General features: G+C 45.5%; 2 protein-coding genes across 2 annotated transcripts; both read left to right on the top strand.

Moving 5' to 3' along the window:
* The first annotated feature begins 5,101 nt into the window (after positions 1-5,101).
* LOC101762898 (transcription factor MYC2) lies at positions 5,102-6,246 on the top strand. The gene is made up of 2 exons (XM_004974029.3): positions 5,102-5,944; positions 6,040-6,246. Exon 1 carries the CDS (start codon positions 5,102-5,104, stop codon positions 5,909-5,911), a length of 810 nt encoding a protein of 269 aa, XP_004974086.2. The 3' UTR covers positions 5,912-5,944; positions 6,040-6,246.
* Positions 6,247-15,391: 9,145 nt separating this feature from the next.
* On the top strand, positions 15,392-16,643 carry LOC101763309 (transcription factor MYC2). Its single transcript, XM_004974030.2, has one exon. The coding sequence runs from the start codon at positions 15,596-15,598 to the stop codon at positions 16,400-16,402; it is 807 nt and encodes a 268-aa protein (XP_004974087.1). The 5' UTR covers positions 15,392-15,595; the 3' UTR covers positions 16,403-16,643.
* Positions 16,644-21,945: the final 5,302 nt, after the last annotated feature.

Raw genomic sequence — 21,945 nt, 5'->3', positions numbered from 1 at the left:
TCAAAGTCATTAGTTCTTTTGTTAGATCAATCTTATTATATACAAAGAACCTTCGGTTACATAGATTAGTGCTTAGTTAAGCGTGCAAATCCACTTGTTCCACGGATCGATAAACCTTAGGGGATTATTATAAGGGAAGAGCTACAACTGATCCATACGCTTGCGGTTCATAAATTGACGTGCTAACTGCCGTCAACAAGCAGTCCCTTACTATTTTAAATTATTTTAAATTAATGAATGCAATTCTCTTGCTCCCACTTGCCTCTCAATCGGATGCCATTTTCCGCCACGCCGCCTCCTTCCATCTCAACGGTGCCATGCCTCCTTGATCTCCTCTATCTCAAACGCAACAACACCCCTCTTCTTCCCCTATGAGAAACCTGAGCTCCCATCCTGCCACCGCCTCCCATCCGACTCTGCTGGTGCCACCAGTTCTGAAGCCACCACCTTCAACTGCTACCAATGCAAACCTCTCCATGTCCAACACCCCCGCCGTCTCCAATACTCTCAGCAGGGTCCTACCACCGCTACAAGTTGCAAAGATCTGACTCATGTAGTCTCGGTTTTATAACAAATATCACCCAAGAAACACACGCTCAGTCAATTATGCCCCCTTTTTGTCAATGTGGAGCCATTGATGTGGTCTTTATCAAAGTCAAATACTTTCACATGTACAATCCTATATTACCTTTTGGAACTTCCACAGGAAGAATATATCCTGGTTAAGATCTTATGTGTGATGACATTGTTTTTCGCGTCTATAAAATTCTTCCACCGAATGATTGACTTTGCAAACTTTCCTTGTAGTAGCTCTATACATTGGCGCAACCGGGCAAAATTGACCAAGCCCATGAGTGGTGCGGTGCACTACGGGAGACACGAAAATTGCTGAGTGCCAGGGGCACTCGGCGAAGGGCAAAATACCCTCGGCGAACCGTTTGCCGAGTGTAACACTCGACAAACGGCACACGGCAAATTTTGAGTCGGCAAATCTAGGTTTGCCGAGTGTTTTGTGTCGCACACTCGGCAAAATCGTTGCCGAGTGGCTAGAAAACACTCGGCATCCAATTTTTTAAAAAAATAAAAAAATGCTGTTACGCCGCCACCACCGGCCGCCACCAGCGCCAGCTCCGCCACCACCAGCCGCCACCAGCGCCAGCTTCGCCACCACCACCAGCTCCGCCACCACCGGCCGCCACGGCAGCCACCACCGCCAGCACCCAGAAGTTGTCGACGACATTCCAAAAGTTGTCCGCGTCGACCATCATGACGCCGTCGGCGACCGAACCCAGCTCGGAGTAGTAGGGGTACCTATAACCCGTCGCCGGCGGTGGTGGAGGTGGAAGAACTGTCCTGCCTCATCAACGCCGCCGACGCGCTCCAGCTGCCGAGGTCCACGGCCGTCGGATCTGGTGAGGGGAGGGTCGGCGCCGCCGGATCCGCCGGAGAGGGGTGGGGGAGGGGCAGGGGCGCGCCGCCGCCAGGACCCCTCCCCTCGATCCGCGGCCACCGCTCGGATCTGGCCCCCTCCGGAGCCCCCTCCCCTCGAGTCGCCCGGATCTGACCGGTGGCAGAGGGAGGGAGGGGAGGGGGCCGGGTCCGCCGGAGGAGAGGGGAGGGGGCGGGGCCGCCCTAGGTCCGCCGGAGGAGAGGGAGGGGAGGGGGCCGGGGGCGCGTGCTGGAGGGAGGGGGCCGGGGGGGGGCGTGCGGCGGCGGCGGCGCTGGGTCCGCCGGAGGAGAGGGAGGGGAGGGGGCCGGGGTGGGGGGGGCTGGAGGAGAGTGGGCCAGGCGGTCTGCGCGCGCCGGGGGGGGGGGGGGGGGTGTTTTGAGGGGAGGGGGCCTGGTTTGCCGAGTGTCCTATGTGGACCGAGTGTCCAACGTAGGACACTCGGCAAACTTTTTTTGAAAAAAATTTAAAAAATATCCAACAGTTTCAAAAAAATACCAAATTTTCACACGAACCAATATATGTTCTCTGTTGACTATACAAAAAGTTTTGTAGTCAAACCAAACTCGACCGTCACTTCGACTCTAAATCTTATCGAATCCTCTCAAAGTTACTATTCTTCTTCTAAGATGCTTCGGTTTGTAATCATTGTATATGATGAAATGTGCAAAACCTTCTCAATTTTTTTTCACAGCCTCCACGTATTATATCATCACATCATGACAAATCTCATGATTTTCAGACTTTGCTTTTTTTTACAATTTAAAAATACTACTGCCACACGTTCATAGTCGTGTTTCTTGAACAAGATGTTCGAAATTTCTTTTCATTTCATGGGTCAGGTCTCAAATTGGGCCAAATAACATGAATATCATTTGTCTACTCATTTTGTTCCATAATTTGAATCACTTGCAGTTCAAATTTGACTTATACCAAAAATTTTCTTGAAATGCAATTAATTAAATAAATATAGCAAATAAATCCAAAAATGTACCAAATTTTAACATGGAGTACCACATGTTGTATGTGGGGAGTAGAAAAAATTTCTTGGTGAAAAGAGAAAAAAAAATTATTTTTTTGTCGAGTGTCAAAAAAAAACACTCAGCAAACCCCCTCTTTGCCGAGTGTCTTTTTTGACACTCGGCAAACCCCCCATTTGGCCAATGGATTTTTTTGACACTCGGCAAAGAGGGTGGTTTGCCGAGTGTTTTTTTTTACACTCGGCAAAGCCCCGATTCGCTCAGTGTATTTTATTCGCTCAGTGATTTCGAACTTTCCCGCAGTGGTGTTTATATTTTGACAAAACCAACTAGGAGTTGACAGCAACAACAGAACACCTTATATATGTTTGAAATCTTGTGATCAATATGACACTTATATTTTGACAAAACCAACTAGGAGTTGACAGCAACAACAGAACACCTTATATATGTTTGAAATCTTGTGATCAAAATGACACGTGGGCAGGGTCTAGCACTATCACATGACAATAATTCATTTTGCAATTCCAACACTAGAACATCATCGTTGAGATAAACGGAATAATGCTTGGCGTGAGTATTGGTCATGCTGTCTCTTAGATCAACGAAATTCAGCTGCATGTGAGGTGGTACAATTCATCACAAAACAGTTCCCGCGTCCTCGCAAAAAAGATCACTCATGCATGCTGAACGTTTAACAGTGCCACGCGGAATGTGTACGAGCCAACTAGTTGGTGATTGAGCACGTACACTCGCTAGTATGGCCGGCTGATTATTCATCTAGATGCGATGCCAAGACGTTTACATCAATTGGTTAGCTGCTCAAATCGATCTCACATCGAGTCATTAGATGGTTGAGGACTTCTTGTGCCAGCAGGGACAATCGTACTAAACTTGATATAACAATCGATACGGATCCGTTCGTACTGATTGTACTGAGGACTACTAGCTAGGGGCATGTTGGATTGTATACTCCATCCATTTTTAAATAAATACCAAGCTAATTAATTAAAAATGAACTAATAATTAACATGTCGTAAATGACTTCTAGTAACAAATAATGTGGAACTATGTCTCTCAACATACGTGTAGTTAAAAAAGCTCCAGGACGTACATATGGATTGATACTAACTTTGGAGAATATTTTACATTTTATTTGTCGGACATGTTATATACTACCTCTGTACTGTCCAATTTATTTTTAGATGACATTTATATTATTGAACTAGGAAAAAATATACCAAAAATAATATATACCAAAAATAATATGTAACATAGGAAAAAATATTATTTTGCTTATAAAAAGGCTATGGACTCGTTTGGATTGTACCAACGTACACAGGCTGCGCCAATCCATCGGTGACCCAAGTACCTGGCAAGCGATTCCCCCACCCGCAACTCGCCCAAGCATGGATGCAAACACCCCCTGTATGTACTTTTATATAAGAAAAAGTATTTCCTTAAAACTGTAGTATCATATAATTTGCAGTAGAAATATCCTTTTGCAATTTTTGCATGAGATCTATCAATTTTTTTTACAAAAAATGATCTACTGGACACAGCATCATGCAAGTTTGCGATAATAGGCAGGTTTGGCACTGAAAACTGACAACTTGCTAAGGTCTGACGCCTTCTATTTGAACACAACGGGAGAAACCATATCGGTCATACTATTTTTCACGCAAAGAATAAGAAAAAAATTGTTAAACAGCACGGTTAGTCACAAGTCATGCGATTTGCACACGTAATATGCGCGTGCGCACTGCGTGGGATTCTAACCGACGACCTCAAGCCTCATGCGAGGCTTCCTCACTCTCACCTTAACAACACATGTGATGGGGTTAGATATACTTTCCTTTTGAAGTAACCTATAGAGAGACCTTTAGTACCGGGTCATAACACCACGGAGAGACCTTTTAAAGGTTCCTTTTAGTACCGAGTGGTATTATGATCCGGGACTAAAAGACTTCTAGGCTGGGGGCTACTAAATTTGAACCCGGTACTAATGTTAGCATTAGTACCAGGTTAAAATGTGATCGGTACTTAAGGTGTGGGACCAAATGTCGGTTAAAATATGATCCGTACTTAAGGTGTGCGACCAAATGTTGTTTGTCTAGTAGTGGAAGCAAAATGGAGATGTACGAGGTTCTGAACGCAGTACAATTGTTTTCCGATCCTTAAGTTGTGTAAGAGATGCATAAAACTAGAGAAGAAAGAGAGAGATAATGAGAAAGATTGCTTGCAGTAAGTTTTAACTGATGAAGCTACTGATTAACACTAATCAAGTTTGGAGCCCTCTAAAAGTGTCGCTCACCTTGCTCCTGAAGAATCACGCTTTTAAAATCAAGCCATTGGTGAAGTAACAAAATGATCATTTCTTTTCAACTGGGAAATATAGCTGGCCAATTTGGTAATAAATAGGTTTTTCATGTTTAATTTTTCCTGCGTTTTTTTAAATAAAGCTATTTCCCTGCGTTTCGAGGGTAAAGCGTGCTTCAAGTGAAGCCTCTATTATTGCGAGGTTCTTATTGCAAATGTGTCATGGGGCTATAAATATGATAGTGTGGAACCACACCGTCCCTACTCCGAGTGCTACCACCTCTAAAAGTTCTAGAATATCTGACCATTTCTAGCGAAGCGCTAAACGGAAGTGACAATGCAACAGCACGGCGTCATGGATGAGCTCGTCTCCCCAGCATCCTTCTGCTCCCCTGCCTCCCCGCCCTCCTTCTTCAACGCGGCAGGCCACCACTCAGTCCTCGAGTTCGTCTCCTGCGGCCTGCCGGAGCAATGCTGGCTGATGGGCGACGAAGCGCTCGACGATAAGACCATGCATGACGGCGCCGAGTGGGTCTCCGGGGGCTCGCACTTGGCGGGCTCCGACCTGTCCGCCGGTAACCCGCACGCGGCGGCCGCCATGTGCGAGCCCTCGGCGAGGAGGCGGGGCAGGAAGCCCGGGTCCCGGTCCGACGGTCCCACCATCAGCCACGTCGAGGCGGAGCGGCAGCGACGGGAGAAGCTCAACCGCCGGTTCTGCGACCTCCGCGCCGCCGTGCCGACGGTGTCCCGGATGGACAAGGCGTCCCTGCTCGCCGACGCCGCCGCCTACATCGCCGAGCTGCGCGGCCGCGTGGAGCAGCTCGAGGACGCGGCTAGGCAGGCCGCGGCGAGGAAGCAGGGCGGCGGGAACCCGGCGGCGTGCCCGGCCTCCGGGGACCTGGAGGAGAAGGTGGAGGTGCGGATGGTCGGGCGCGAGGCGGCGGCGGTGCGCCTGACGACGGCAGCGGCGCGCCACGCCCCCGCGCGCCTCATGGGCGCGCTCCGGTCGCTGGACCTGCCGGTGCAGCACGCGTGCGTGAGCCGCGTCGGCGGCGCGGCGACGGTGCAGGACGCCGTCGTCGACGTGCCGGCGGCGCTGCAGGACGAGGGTTGCCTCCGCGCCGCGCTGCTCCACGTCCTGCAGCAGCAGGACGAGAGCGCCTAGCAAGCTAAGAAGCTCTGGTGACCTTCCTCTACGGTACGGCCTTATTAATCAATGGAGCATTAAATTAAATCTAACCAAATGCATCGTCGATCAGGTCAATCAACAATTAACATCCGCGTGTTGATCAGGTAATCAGATGCTTAATCTGTTCTTGATGCTACTGTTCCTCGTGTCGAATAATCAACCGGCCATCTCATCGACCAGCAGGGTCGTGGTGTAAGAAAAAAACGTGCAAGTAGTATAACAATCTTATACATCCAATCGCTAGCTTGTCTTTGTTCAGTCGATGGATGAGTTGTTCCTAATTTTTTTAATGGGTGTTGTGACACAGCACACAGGCAGCATGCATGCATGGTTCATTCTACATGTGCCGTACAGTTAATGAAATTCATACACTGAATGACGAACAGTTTAACAAAGTTTTGTTCAAAAATAAACAGATCAGTAGGAGAGCTGCCCATTTTAATGGTTCGTAGCCGTTTGAAATGGCGGTAAACTAACGTGGCAACGACACAAAAAATGTACCGCCATTTTAAACAGTTATAGCCAAATGAAATGGCAGCCCGTACGTAACTGTCAATATGGCTATAGCCAAATAAAATGGTTGGTTGTAAGGTCTCTAGAATTTTAGTTTTTCCATTCCATTAACTGAAAGATGATTTTTTTTATCGATTTGGAAAACATGAATGGTATAAATTATATCGGTACATTTGATGGCATAAGAAAAAAAGTTGGTTGGCTTTGATGTATCAAACTTCTTGCATGTGAAATAATGAACGACATGTTTGGAAAAATTCAAAATCTTATGCAATTGGAGTCAATTGACCACTAAAATAAATATAGCAAAATAAGGGTAGCACACATAACCAAATTTTTTTGTCCTTAAGCAATATAATTTATACTAATTTTATTTTCCAAATCAATAAAAAATCACTGTTTCAGTTTGCGGGATAAAAAATCTAGGGACCTTATAGTCAATTTCATTTTACTATAGCCATTTGGACCGGTAATAATAACCTGACTTTTTTTTACCAAATACGCAGGAGACCTGCACATCTTTACAAAAAAGATATTATTTTACATAGCGTGGGGCCTTAAGCGTATGTACCCAGAGTTAATCCTCTGTCTGGCTATGTATATGGACACCAGAAATGCACTCTTTTCGGGATGGAGGGAATAGACTACTAGGGCCTACTAGAGTATATTTTTTTTGAAGAAACAGGAGGGTTCCGAACCCCTACTGATTATATAAATAAAATTAAAGGTGTGGTGCGAAATATTACAAAACAATAAAAGAAACTAAACAAAGGATTTGAGAAACTAGGAATTAAACAGATTGAAACCAAACTTCCAGTTGCTGAATGTGTCTTACCCTGGCTCTTAGAAACAGATCTTTAAACTCTGAGTTAAATTTCCTTCTACATGTCTGTGGTAGTGGATCAATGTTGCTGAACATCCATCCGTTTCTTGTTGTCCAAATGCTCCAGGTCATTAATATAATGATTTCCATGAAAAAGGGTACCCCTAATTTCATTTTGATCTGTGTGATGATATTCAATGTTGACCTTGTCGAAATGTACGCTACCCCAATGCTATTCCAACAAGTTTTGGCGAAGTTGCAACAAAAAAAAAGGTGCTTGACCGTTTCTCTTTTCTGCCGAATGCATAGTTCGCAAGTATATGATTCTAGTTGCATGTGTCTTCTTTGTAAGAGGTCCCTTGTGCTTAATCGGTCCTTGAGAAGTAGCCAAAAGAAAATTTTGTGCTTTTTCTGACATCGTGATATCCAGAGCCAGCAAAATGTTGGGTGTATGGTTCTCTGTCCAATGATTGTTTTGTAAGCTCATTTGGTTGAGAAGATCAGTGATCCCCAAATATATGACCAGCTGTCCTTATTTGTTTCCAGATTTAGTTGTGAGATCAAATGCTGCAAGTCTAAGAATTGGTTATGTGCTTTTGTGGACAAAGGCAGGTTGAAGTTTTGGATGAGGTTGGACTTTCCAATCACTATTTTATAAGTGTTGTTGCAGTCCTTGGCAAAGGAATATAACTCTGGGAAAGCTTGACTTGGTATCACTTCATTTCAAAGGTCATGCCAAAATAATACTATTGATCCATCTGCTATTTTAACCGAAGCAATTCCTTTGAATTTATCCAGCAGCTTGACCACATCCTTCCACCAAAAGGAGCCTTTGTTTTGTTCTCCTGGTAGCCTCCCATTGTGATAATAGTTATCCCATGGAAGGTTGACCCATGGAGTGTCTACTTTGGTGTAGAATTTAAGAAGAAATTTAAGTAGAAGGGCTTCATTGTGTGCAGTTATGTTGATTACTCCTAGCCCACCACTCTCTTTAGGTAGGCAAACAAGAGGCCAAGCTGCCTTTGAAGGTTTTTTTGAACTTGAATCATATCCCCTTCATAGGTAATATTTTCTGAATTTGTCCAGCTGTCTTACGATTCCTTTATGTAATTTGATTGTTGGTATGTAGAACACAGCTGACGAGGACAGGACTGAGTTCACCATTTCCAGTTTTCCTCCTTAGCTTAAGAACATGGACATTGCATTTAGCCTTTCCTCCACTTTCTGTATTAGTGACATGAAGTGTTCAATTTTTGGTTTGACCATCCCCAGGGTCAGTCCTAAATAGGTGAAGGGTAGGGTGCCTTGTTGGCATTCAAATATTTATGCTAGGCTATTGAATCTTTCCTCAGTGATGTTCAACGGTATCATGGTTGATTTTGCATAATTAACCCTCAAACCTGTGGACATGGCGAAGATATGCAAAATTTCTTTCAGTTTCAGTAATTGCTTGGGGCATGCTTCCATGAAGAGTAGAGTATCATCAGCATATTGTACAATTGGAAAATTCGTCCCTACCCTCTGTGGTATCGGTAGATTGATGTTCCCTAAGTCCTTTTCATGATTGAGAATAGTTTGTAGTAAGTCTACTGCTAGGACAAAGAGGATAGGTGATAGGGGATCCCCTTGTCTTACTCCTCTTTTACAATGAAACACCTTCCCTGGTACTCCGTTTAGTAAGACTGAAGAGGTACCTGTCCCAAGGATATTTTCAATCCATTTCAACCACTTCAGATCGAACCCTTTATGCTTTAAAATCTCCAAAATAGCCTTGTGTTCTATCTTGTCAAACGCTTTCTCAAAATCTAGTTTCAAAATGATTAGCTCCTTTTTGGAAGATCTGCAAATGTGTAGATATTCATAAGCCCATGCGAGGCAGTCCTGGATACTCCTTGTTTTGATGAACCCATATTGATTTTGGTGTGTGAGCCTCATTATGACCTGTTGTAGTCTTGTAGTCTTTGAGCTAAAAGCTTTGTGGTTAATTTTAATGACGAGTTAAGTAAGGAGATTGGTCTAAAATCTCCCACATAGAGAGGACTTTCCTTCTTGGGTAGCAGTGTGATGTAAGATGAGTTGATACTTTGAAGACATAGGTTGTTATCATAGAAGTCCTGCATCAGTTTATAAAAGTAATTTGCTATTAGATGCCAGCTTTTCTTGATGAATTCTCCATTAAACTCATCTGATCTAGGTGACTTGTCATTTGGTAGTTCAGCAATCACTCTGTCTATTTCTTCCTTTGAAAAAGGTTCCTCCAAGAGAAGAAGATTGGCATCTTGCTATAACAATTCCTGCAGCTCAAAGTACATATGAGTATAATCAGATTTGCCCATCCTTTCTTTGTAAGAGTTCCATAGTATTTCAGCTTTGACCTCATGTTGGGTTGTTTGTATTCTCTCTTCTGTCATTAGATGAGTTATTGTGTTCTTCCTATTTTTGATCGAAGCATGTGCATGGAAAAATCTGGTACATTCGTCTCCAAGCTTGATCCATTTGACCTTTCCTCTTTGTTTGCAATAATTTTTTTTGTTGGTATAATAGCTTTTCCAAATTTTGGGAGACTATGTGTCGAAAATTCCACTCTTCTATGCTCAAATCCCTTGCTTCCTCAATCAAATCCATAAATTGTAGTATAGTTTTGTTGTTTTGAATTGTAGATGTCAGACTAGACAGTTGTGACCTCCACATTTTAAGTACTATTCTTAGGTTTTAAACTTCCTAGTGATCATTTTTGCTTGATCATCATGATGTAGAGGCAGGTTCCATGCATGTTGTAGAATGGGCAGGAAGTTTTCATGTTATATTGCAAGAGATAAAAAGCAACCCAAGTGCGCTGAGAAATGCTAACATAGATTATACACATTGAACAAACTAACCAATCGTGTAGCTCTCCTACTATGTACTATGATCTAGGTATCTCGTTCTTGCTTGATCATGCTAATCCTCTGGGATGGCTCGAGCTCTTCTTGCCTGAAGATCTACTTGCAGTGCTCCTTCCATAGCTGCCACCGTACCTGTTGAGAGTAGGAGCAGTGGAGCATGATGTGATCACTAGACAAGACTCATCCTCTTGATCACCGGCACAAGTGGTAAGGTGATATTGCAGCCACACTAGAAATATACCGCCATTTCATTTGGCCATATGGTTCTAGCGTGGTTGCCATGTCGGATTACCGTTTCAAACAGGCTGCATATACATGTCTATATTTACAATTTTTTTCTTCCAAATGATTATTTTTTAAAATATGGAAACTATTAAATATAAAATAAAAATTTGATAGAGCGTGCTGTCTTCCTCGCATGTGCGGCCCGGTTCATTCCGTGAAGAAGGCAAGCCGTTAACAATGGCCACCAAAATTCCCGGTTCACAGTCTCCTGAAGGTGTTTATAAAAAAAACAATATGATAGTATAATGTATTCTGAAAAAAAAAGCTCTCTTCAACCACTAGTAGTCGATGGGTCAGTGTAGGCAAGATGCTAAAACAAAATTTCTGCACGTGCAAGTATCTACGAACCATATAGAAATATGAGTAAAGTGCATGATCGGTCCTCAAACTTGTTTGGCTGTATCACTTAGATCCCCGTACTCTCAAAATGCATATATGGCTCCCTAAACTTGGGCTCGGGTGTTATTTAGATCCCTACACTCTCAAAATCCAGATTTCACTCCCTAAACTTAGTTTCGGGTGTCATATAGATCCCTAAACTCTTGAAATGCAGTGTCATCCCACTAATCGAATATGATAAGATCAAATTTTATGCTTTAAAGCAAGCCATCACTTTCATTGACACATTTCCTGACTTGTTTTATTGGCCCTTCCGTTTTTCCTAATTTTTATCCAATAATTTACCTTATAAATCCTTGATTTCAGTTTAGTAAGTGCAACTATGAGTTATTCAAATTTGAACAATCTTCCAAGAATAATTGAGCACACCTGTCATGAGCACCTAGCAAGTTAAGGTATTGCCTCCAAAGTAAAAGATCATCAATCTTTCTGGATTCATCATATCAATATTCTCCACACACGTTGAGCTGAAATTCACTTTATTGACTATAGTTAAATTATATCTATATAAAAATAAGTTTTTATCAATTTAATTGAGATGACAATGCTTTTAAAAAGTATATGGACCTACATGACACCTGGAGCTAAGTTTAGGGAGCTAGATCTGCATTCTGAGAGTATAGGGACTTAAATGACACCCGAGCCCAAATTTAGGGATCCAGATATACATTTTGACAATATGAACATCTAAGTGATATAACTGGACCGAACATGCACTTTACTCTAGAAATATATATCGCCATTAATGTCGAGAAAGTATGCGGGACAGTTTGTGCATTGCGGGCCAGTACCAGAGAAATGCAATGTCAGTTTCACCGGCCCCTTCAACGTGGAAATTTGTTACGTCCAAGGACCATGGGCCACACGCGGAAAATGCCTGCTGTTCGTGGGCCCATTCGCTCTGAATGGATCGAGACTCGTGTGCGTGGCAGACTCTGAACTGCATGCTTGACTAATTAATTGGCCCAAAAAAAGGCCTGCCTGCTAATTACAACTTGCAATTTGGGCATAACTAGTTCCTGTATACACTTGTGTGCTGTTATTGGGGGTAAATTGCATGCTACAGTATGCTCGGTGATGAAAAGGGGCTAAGGGGTGTTTGATACGATGTGCTAAACTTTAGTAGGGTCACATCAGATATTCAGATGCTAATTAGATAAACTAAACATGAGCTAATTACAAAATTAATTGCATAGATGGAGTCTAATTCGCGAGACGAATCTATTAAGGCTAATTAATCCATTATTAGCAATGGTTACTGTACCACCACATTGTCAAATCATGAACTAATTAGGCTTAATAGATTCGTCTCGCGAATTAGACTCCATCTGTGCAATTAGTTCTATAATTAGACTATGTTTAATACTCCTAATTAGTATTCAAACATCCGATGTGACAGGTGCTAAAGTTTAGCAGGGTATCCAAACACCCCCTAAGTGATATTGGTGTGACAGTATAGACAATGTTCTAGGCTTTAGTTTTTAGCGATCGTGCCTTAGCACGTTTTTTATTAAGACGAAAGCAGTTTACAGACACAATCTCGATGAGTCCACAATCTCGATGAGTCCAAACAGAGCTTGACCAACACGAGAGCACAAAGGATAAAAAAAGAGAAACACTGAAGAAACGTACAAACAACCACCACACGACTCGAAGCAACAAAGAGGAAGCACACTCGAACCCACAAACCTAGACACAACCACTCTCCTGAACCTGCCAACAGATACAACCTCATCAAGGATGCTAAAGGTCTTAGAACCGTAATGGTGGCAAAGCATCCACCCAGACATTAGGATCACGGTGGTAAAGCATCCTCCCAAACACAACAACGGTGGCAAAGCATCCACCCAACCAACACGACCATGGTGGCAAAGCATCTGCCTGAAGCAACCAACGCTGACGGCAAAGTATCCGCCAGAGCAAGAACAATAGCAAAGTATCCGCTAGAGAAGAGGGGGTGGCAAAGCATCTGCTTGATGACGATGACCTAAGCAACCCGGGCAAGATGGACGAATCAAAGCAAAGGCAGGCGCAGAAGAAGACACTTCCCAAGGAGAGCAGACGACCACCACGAGGACCCTGATCGGCCGGAGACGACTGGGGGCGGCGTTCAGCAACGATCCCTGAAGTGATGGCAGTAAGAACCCACAGAGCTTCCAAGATGACGTCTCAAGGGAGGGGGCGACGCTACTAGCTCACTAGAGGGGAGGGAAAAGAGGAATGAATGACGCCTTCAAGAAGGGAAGCGGTGCCCGGGGGCATCGTCATCATTGACTCGCAAGTAGGCACAAGGCTTTCGCCTACACCCGTTCCCTCCCTAGAAATCACCGCCGCTACTAGGAGCACGGGGACCGCTTGGCGCTAAGGAACCGAAGAATGCCGCCACAACGTGAGCTGGGATAACCGATTGGCTGGTCCTCCCATCGGCGGAAGATGGCGCATCCACCAGAGAGGGGTTGGGGGGCGGTCACACGGCGGCGGCACACAGAGCCCCGCCCCTGACAGACCCGACAGCCGGGGAGACAGCACCACCCTTGCCGGGGCTGCGGCAAGTGTGGATCTAGCCTCCCGGCCGCGGTCCCCTGTCCTCCAGTTGGCGGAAGGGGCAGTACGCGACGGTCATCGCCTGGGAAGGGACCCCCACGCCAAGGATGTGTAGATCCGGCTCAGGAGGGGTGGATCTACAACCGGCAGCGGACCCAGGTGACCAGCGGCGCCTAGGCTTTGCAGAGTATGAGTGGAGGGGGAGAGAGGAGGAGGGAAGGGAAGGGAGAGAGCACGACGTGGGGGCCGGCTTCGGCACCGCTGCTGACCGCCGCCACCACCACCGGAGTCCCTCCCAGGTGAGTCCATCGCCCAATAGACGAAGGTGGTTCAAGTGTCTAATGTTCTAGGCTTTAGTAGTGTGCTATATCTCTGTTGATAGAATTCGTCTTGATTACTTGTTAACTTCTATTGGCAGTTCATCCTGAATTTTAGGACTGTCTTTCCAGAACTGTCGTTGCTCCATCTAAGTGGGTAAGGTTCTTTAGTCCACGAACTAAAGTTTAGTTTAGTCCATAGGGAATAAACTTTAGTCCCTACCCTGTCTAGTTCCATGGACTAAAGTCCATTAATGCAGTTGAACAAAGACCATTTTACCCCTGCTACCCACCCTGTTCCACCGCACACCTGGTACCCCTATTCTGGCGCCAAGTCATGAATCAGAGAAGTTACAGAGAGATTCTTCACATTAGCATCATCGAGAATCATCAAGGATTTCGGATTGGTACCCAAGGGATAGGTAGGGGGATTGGTGGGCATCTCAGGCGCGGCTGGCTTCCTCGGCAGTGGGGGTGCGAAGGGCGGGGACATGCCCGCCGCAGCCTGACTGCTTCTTGCGCTTCCCGGACAGCAGCGCGCACACTGGCAGCAGGGTGAATGGCGGCAGCACCGGCGGGGACAAGGAGGCAGCCCACCCTGGCTTCCTTGTTTCTGGCGGCAGCGGGCGGAGGGGGACGAGGGGGCAGGGAAGCTGCGGGCGGAGGCGGAAGAGGCGCAGCAGCGGGTGGACGGAGCATGTCGTTGTCGGCGGAGGTCGGCAGGTTGATGGAGGTGGCGTCGGGCCCGCAGATGCTGAGGCCACGACGGAGAAGAAGGAGGCGCCGGCTAAGGGGAAGGAGGAGAAGGGGACGGATGCTGCAGCCGCCGCCGCGCCGAAGAAGAAGAGGCGGAGGTGGTGCTGGAGAAGAAGAAGGCAGAGGCCGCGGTGGAGAAGAAGGTGGCGGGAGGGAGGCGAGCGAGAGGAAGGGCAATAAATAAGGGGTAGGGGTGTCCCCAAGACACTTTAGTCTAGTTTAGTCCACCTCATATGGGCTAGAGGATTAAAGCTTTTGGTCCAAACTTTAGTCCACCTATTTGGGTGTTTACGAACTAAAAGTGCATAAAAACAGTGGACTAAAGTTTAGTCCATAGGAACCAAACAGTGGACTATTTGGGTGTTTATTGTAATCTTCTTGTCCTAGAACTCACAACATTGTATTGTTGCTGTCACACTAGTAAGTGGTCATATTGGCGTTGCAAGGCTGTTAATTCGGTAACCCACACTGAGAGCAATTCATTTTACAAACACTTGTAGATATGTTCCTAATGTTAGCCTACCTACTAATGACAAATGCCATGCCTCGTGTCTTGCTGAATATGTGAGTTATATAGAATCTACTCTATATTTTCTTGAAATGCTCATGTTCATCTATGCGACTTCATCCTCAACCAAAAAACAACTACAGGGGTCTAGCCCCCAGCCATATTTGATGGCTTAATATCTGTGCAAATGGGGATTCGAACCAGCTCCACTCTACAATGACTTCATCCTTAACCAAAGTACTTTCAATAAGATCGATGTCAATTTTATTAAAAGAAATGCTAACATAAGATAGAAAGGTAAAAATATACTCTTTTGGTTTATTTTATTAAAAAAATGCCTCCACTCTTAGACCAATGTATGTAGTCATCATACTAAAAAAATTGTTTGGAAACCTTCAACATCAATATTATTAGATGCCCGTAAATAAGCGTTCCGTCAAACCACCACCTCAGTCCCGATCACGTCACTGCCCAAATGGGCATGATTCTTCCCCGGCCCGTGCTACAATCACAGCCACAGCCACAGCCACAACCGCCACTGCAGGTCCGCAGCCACATATGCCATTTTAAGCAACAGCCGTTAAAAGTAAGTAACCACCATGCCATTTCTAGTGCACACATCTCAGTGCGATGGACGAGCTTGCCTGCCCCAGCTCCTCCTGCAGCCCTCCTCACTCCCCGGCCTCCTTGTTCTCCTTCGCCGGCGGCCACCACCCGGTGGTGCTCGAGTTCGAGTCCTGCGACGTCCCGGAGCAATGGCTGGAGGATGACGGCGAAGGTCTGCAGGAGACACTCTGGGCTAACGGCGCAGTGTGGCGCGACGGGGCCTCGCCGCCCTCGGCAGGCAAAAACATGTCTGGCAACCCGACGCCGCCGCCTGCGCCGACGAAGAGGCGGCGCGGCTGGAAGCCCGGGCCCCGGACCAACGGCCCCGTCATCAGCCACGTGGAGGCGGAGCGGCAGCGGCGGGACAAGCTGAACCGCCGCTTCTGCGAGCTCCGGGCCGCCGTGCCCACGGTGTCCCGGATGGACAGGGCGTCCCTCCTCGCCGATGCCGCCGCCTACATCGCCGAGCTGCGCGGCCGCGTGCAGCATCAGCTCGAGGCCGAGTCCAAGAAGGCCTCTGCCGCTGTCACCACGGTGACGGCGGCCGCCCACTCGTTCGCCGGCGGCGGTCTCGCCGTCGAGGAGGATCTGGAGGTGCGGATGCTCGGGCGGGAGGCGGCGGTGCTGCGCCTGACGTCGGCGGCGCGCCACGCCCCCGAGCGCCTCATGGTGGCGCTCCGCTCGCTGGACCTGCCGGTGCAGCACGCCTACGTGTGCCGCGTGGGCGGCATGATGACCGTGAAGGACGCCGTCGTGGACGTGCCCGCCGCGCTGGGGGAAGAAGGCCGCCTCCGCGCAGCGTTGCTCCAGAGCCTGCAGGGCGGGGGCTAGCTTGTAGTATTTTAATAAACTAGAAAATGGTAATGTATCTCTTGTTAAACAGTTGTCGCCAATGCTTTGGCGTGGTTTCTTTGGCGGTGTGTTGTTGTTGTGGTTGTTCTTTTTCTGTCGCTTTTATCGTGTGGGTGGCTTTTGTTTTTGTTTTTTGTTGTGTATTGTAATACATGCTCGGCAAAGTTCTTACTAGTTGCTTTTTGGGAAAAAATATCAAAAAATGCTACATATTAGCCTCAATGGATGAGGATGGCTTAGCACGTGCACTTGAATCGGGATTTTGTTGTGTGCCCTTCTCTATTTTCACTTCTTTGTCTAAGGATTATATTTAAGGTGCGGACGTTGTATCACTTACTCAAACTCAAACTGTAAGCATGCTTAGTGCATAAAAATTATACAGCCAGGTTCACATTTTAAAATACTTTCACACTTGGTTTTCTGGTTAGGAATCATATACTTTTTTTTCTCCAATACCCGCGGAGAGCTGCAGAGAAAATTAGACTGAAGTTTTTACATTAGCTGTCAAGCCAATTAGCCAAAGTTACCACCCACGGCAGGACCAAGGGACCAACAAACAGACACGAATCATATACTTTGATTTGAGAGAAAACAACAGTTCAAAACAAAGCACTTTCGGTATCGATCTTTGAACATGTACAGGGATATGACAATAACCATCTATTAGGGCAGCCGCAGTGTAGGAAAAACGATGCTTCAACACCTTTTTCCATCCAAACCTCGAGGCTAGCACACTGCAGGATAACATGCAGGCATCGGAAATCCTAGCTAGCATCGGCTGCCCCACTACTTGTAGGTGACCAAAGGATAGGAGAGAGGTTATGAGGTGATAGAATGATAGAGAGTATGGCAGGGAAGAGAGTGCTGCTTGGGAGAAAGAAATGCCATGGGAAATCCTTTGTTTAACGTGTTGTGGGCCCCACCAAGCCTATGCTCACCACTGCAGCATAAACTGAAAATCGAGCATCGGCGGTGACATGACGTTTGAAGCATTGGTCTCGAGAATACACGCTGTGGGTGCTCTTATACGAGCCATATGTGAAGACGTTATTAGGGGGAAAATGCATGATGACGACCAGTATGAGGTATGTGTGATCACAAATTCAATCAAACAGATGAATACATGATTGATCGTATCATTGCGTGTGGTAAGGGGTCGCTGCACATGCAAGTGGGAACGCAAGCATCCATTGTTGCCTACTCGCTTGTGATTTTGCTACAATTTAGATTCTGTCGGAACATTTGATCCGTGACTCACAAAATTCTACCATTATAATCAATAGAATATACACTTTTTACAGTTTCAATGGCTATAATTAAACAACCCCAAATATATCAGACCCGTCTGTTCAAAATTTTTTTTTTACCAAATTAACATTGTGGGGTGCATGCAATATAGTGATATTCCTACATACATTTTTAGCTAGCTGCTCCTTCTGCTGCAATTTTCTCCTGAGAAAGTTCTTTACTTTCTTGAATTCTTGTACGATTGACAGGTTGCTTTTGTGCTTTTATAGTGTGTGATGTGATATCCTGAAGCTTTCGCTGTCGCTGGTGTGAGCCTGGGTACATAGCTCGTGCTACGTACGAAGAAAAGTCAAGCGGCTTTCCTTTCTAAAAGAAAAAAAGGAAAGAAAAGTCAAGCTATATATAATATAAAATGTGACATATATTGCTGGCCATGATTTTTACGGGCAACGTCGTAGGATTTCCGGAGAGCCATAGGATTTCTGCAGGAAACTATGTGTGTGAGAGAGAGCGCCCAGCACTACCGAGTACCGAGCAAAGCAGCTGTCAATATGTCATTCAATTCAAGCGTCGTGGTCATGCATGCCGTTAGCGACAAGAACATGAAAGACAAGCTACGTATACGACACTTCACCCTTTTTCATCGCAAGAGCTCACGTGTCGCTGCGTGAACTACTACCGGCATCGATCGCTAATATGAAGACACGTGCTTGCATTGCAACGTTTGTTATCGTCGTAATCGAGTGTTAGTGGAAGTTGGTAGTTTCATCAGCATTAATTTCTATACCATATCAGTAATTTTGTTGACTTGGCAAGATTTTTATACGAGGAGAGAGGATAGAGTTTCATGAAATGAGAGAGAAATTTCATCTTTATAAAATCCAATAAATACAGTTACCTATTTTGCAATCTAGGTAGCAGTACAATAAAACTATTCATTGAAATTGTCCTTAGCAAAGTGACCCTTGAAAGGTAGCAAGATTAACGCTCGTTAATGATGCTCTCGCTGTATGGATCCAGCGCTGGTCCTTCTTTGAGGCAACGCTTCCTCGAGCTTCTCGCACATGAATGTTGCTTTCTGAGCTTATCCCTTGAACCGTCAACCATGCACGCACAGCCTTCTATTTTTACCACAATATACTAGAGAGCTAGCGGCCCTTGTTTAGTGTGTATATATCAACACAAAATTATATATCCTAAAGCACGATTTTGCATTAAGAAGAAAAAGTAGGTACCCAAATTCTAGTTAGAGGGAACTCGAACTTGAGTGGATAGAGTGCCATGACCAGCACCTTCCATCTTAACCAGTTGGTTGAGCTAGGCTCACTTCCTATACATTTAATGAAGAAAGACATGATTTAATGAATCATCCGCATATTTGACGATATGGTTGAATCTAGTAGCCCAAATTATATTACTTGTGGTTACACTCTAACAAGCTATCATTGGATATAATCCTTTTCGGATGATAGCTTATCAGCACGGGCTTGAATGGTCTTATTATTTGAGCATCTAGTTTGGGCTACTAGATTTAAGGTCTTATTTGTACATATAGAATCTCGATTTTATTAGGTCCTATACTACACTTTTAGTTACCACGATAGCATATGCATGCATTTCAGCCTACACCATAGAGCCCAAGATGTCAATTTTTTTGTATCAAGAAAGTATAATAAGTGTATAAGCTTGCACTTTAAATTTCTCAAGATATAAGCATATGTTGAGGTGCTTTAGCCTTTTCTCTTACATTATAGGGAATGGATAATTTAGATACATATTTAGTAGGTTACTTTAATTACTTTTATAATGATAGTGCTGGATACTTTAAATCCAAATGCAAAGAGTTTGCTTTAGGATATTTTTCTTAACAATGGCATATGTGGGTAATTTAGGATATTATTTAATATTATTCTTTATAACAACAAGGTGGTTAATTTAGATGCAACCTTAGGTGATTAATTTATATTATTTTTTATAATGATAAAGATCCATGAATTTTGTTGGCAAAAATGATTTAGGGTGTGTTTGGATGGAGGGATGGTATGAGACGGGACGGGTCCATCCCAATTTTGCATGTGTTTAGTTGAAGTTACAGGTGGGACGGGATAGCATCAAAGAGGAATATTCCTTGAAAAAGAGGGATGGATCGGTCCCTCCAAAACTGGTGGACGAATCCATCCCCCGTGCACGGCGTCTCCCTCTGTCTCCTCACGCCCACCCATCTCGTTGTGCCCGCCCGCCCCTCCGGTTCCTCCTTGCATGCACCCGGCCCCGGCTCTCTCACTCCTCCGGCCAGGCCCATCGCCGGCGTCTTCTCCCGCTCCTCCGGCCACGCAGGCTTAGGGAGGCGGGCGGTGGGGCTTGGGGAGGTGCAAGGCTAGGGTCATGAGGGGATGCAGCGGTGGTGGAGCAAGGTCGAGGCGGCGAGGGGATGCGGCGGCAGTGGCGGAGCATGGCTGAGGCAGTGAGGGGATGCGGCGTTGGAGGAGCAGCCCAGGGTGGCGCGGGGATGGGGTGGTGGCAGAGCAAGGCCGGAGCAGTGAGGGGATGCGGCGGTGGAGGAGCAGCCCAGGGCGGCGTGGGGATGGGGCGACGGCGGAGCAAGGCCGGGGCCATGGCTCCGGCGCGGGAGGAGCAAAGCCGGGGCGACGAGCCGAGGAAGGGGATGAGGCCCTGCTCTGAGGCTGACAGTGGGCCCCGTGGCTAATAGAATACAAACACCGTTTATTTCATCGGTCCTCGTCCCTCTAACCAAACAACGAAACTGGGACGCCCCCATCGAACCAAACACCAAGTGGGATCATCTCATCCCTTAAAAAAGGATGATCCAGTCCCGTTTCACTTGTTCCTCCATCCAAACACACCCTTAGGGGGTGTTTGGATACCCCGTGCTAAACTTTAGCACCTGTCACATCGGATGTTCGGATACTAATTAGGAGGACTAAACATAGTTTAATTACAAAACTAATTGGACAGATGGAGTCTAATTCGTGAGATGAATCTATTAAGGCTAATTAATCCATCATTAGCAAATGGTTACTGTAGCACCACATTGTTAAATCATGACACCTCCCCCCATGGCGGATTCGTCTCACGAATTAGACTCCATCTATGCAATTAGTTTAGTAATTAAACTATGTTTACTACTCCTAATTAGTATCCAAACATCCGATGTGACAGGTGCTAAAGTTTAGCACTGGGTATCTAAACACCCCCTTAGATTATACAGTAAGACCAGTACGTGGTCGGATATTTGCATTTAAGGGGTTCTCCTTTTTACTAGCACGTCTCATAAAGATTAAATACAAATGTACAATTAGTAATTGCTGAGATAAAGGGAGCAGTACTTTTTCTTAGTCGTGGAAAGACCGGACGAAAACAAGGACACAATGCAAGTAGCTTTCCAGACCCATCAAAATCGTGATGGAAAGAACATGGGATTCTCTCCATTCAAATCCGATGGACCACATGAAGGAAGAATCATGCGGCTTTGTTCTTGTTCATGTATGGGCACACGCCACGTACATGCAGACACTGGAGCATGCTGACTTTTCTAACTTAGGTGCTTGATCTAGCGCTCATTGGCTCTTATCCATACACATTCCTTAATTTGCCCAAAACACCCCCAATAACATCGGATTCCCGATTTCTATTATTAGCTTTATGGATGCAGCATTGGATTACTTGTTGCATTTGAGTTTGTTACAATCTCTCTCACATTAATAAAATATAAAGCCCACTTCTGTCTATGAGCTATCTCTTGAAGAAGAGATACCACACATCTCCGCCCCATATTCTCTCTTTTCCATGAAAGCAAAAATGATGAGGTGGATTCCTATGAGCTAGCTGATATAGTATTGTTGGAGGAGGCCTTAGCTGAAACATGGTGTCAAAAGACACAGCATCACCAAAACATGCGCAATCCATGATAAATTGATCATTTGTCCAAAAGAAATTAGCCATTCTACCATCTTCCTCATCTATTTCAATGGCATAAAAGAATGATGGATCCTCTATTTGCTTATTTTTCAAGTATTCCAACAATGTTTGTGCGTTACTGGATTCTAAATACTTCCATTATTGGGGAAAGCCCCATCACTACTGGTTGGGAACCCCCTTTAGTACCGGCTAGTTCGGTACTAAAGGGGGTCACTTTAGTACCAGTTGAAATAACCGGTACTAAAGGGGTATTAAAAATTTTAAAAACTAAAATCCCTTGCTGCCCCCCCCCCGGGCTTCGCCCGTAAACGTGATGCCTATCGACAGACTGTAGG

This window comes from Setaria italica, chromosome VI, assembly GCF_000263155.2.
Source record: "Setaria italica strain Yugu1 chromosome VI, Setaria_italica_v2.0, whole genome shotgun sequence".
NCBI classification, from domain to species: Eukaryota; Viridiplantae; Streptophyta; class Magnoliopsida; order Poales; family Poaceae; genus Setaria; species Setaria italica.
This window is presented reverse-complemented; position numbering and strand designations above follow the sequence as displayed.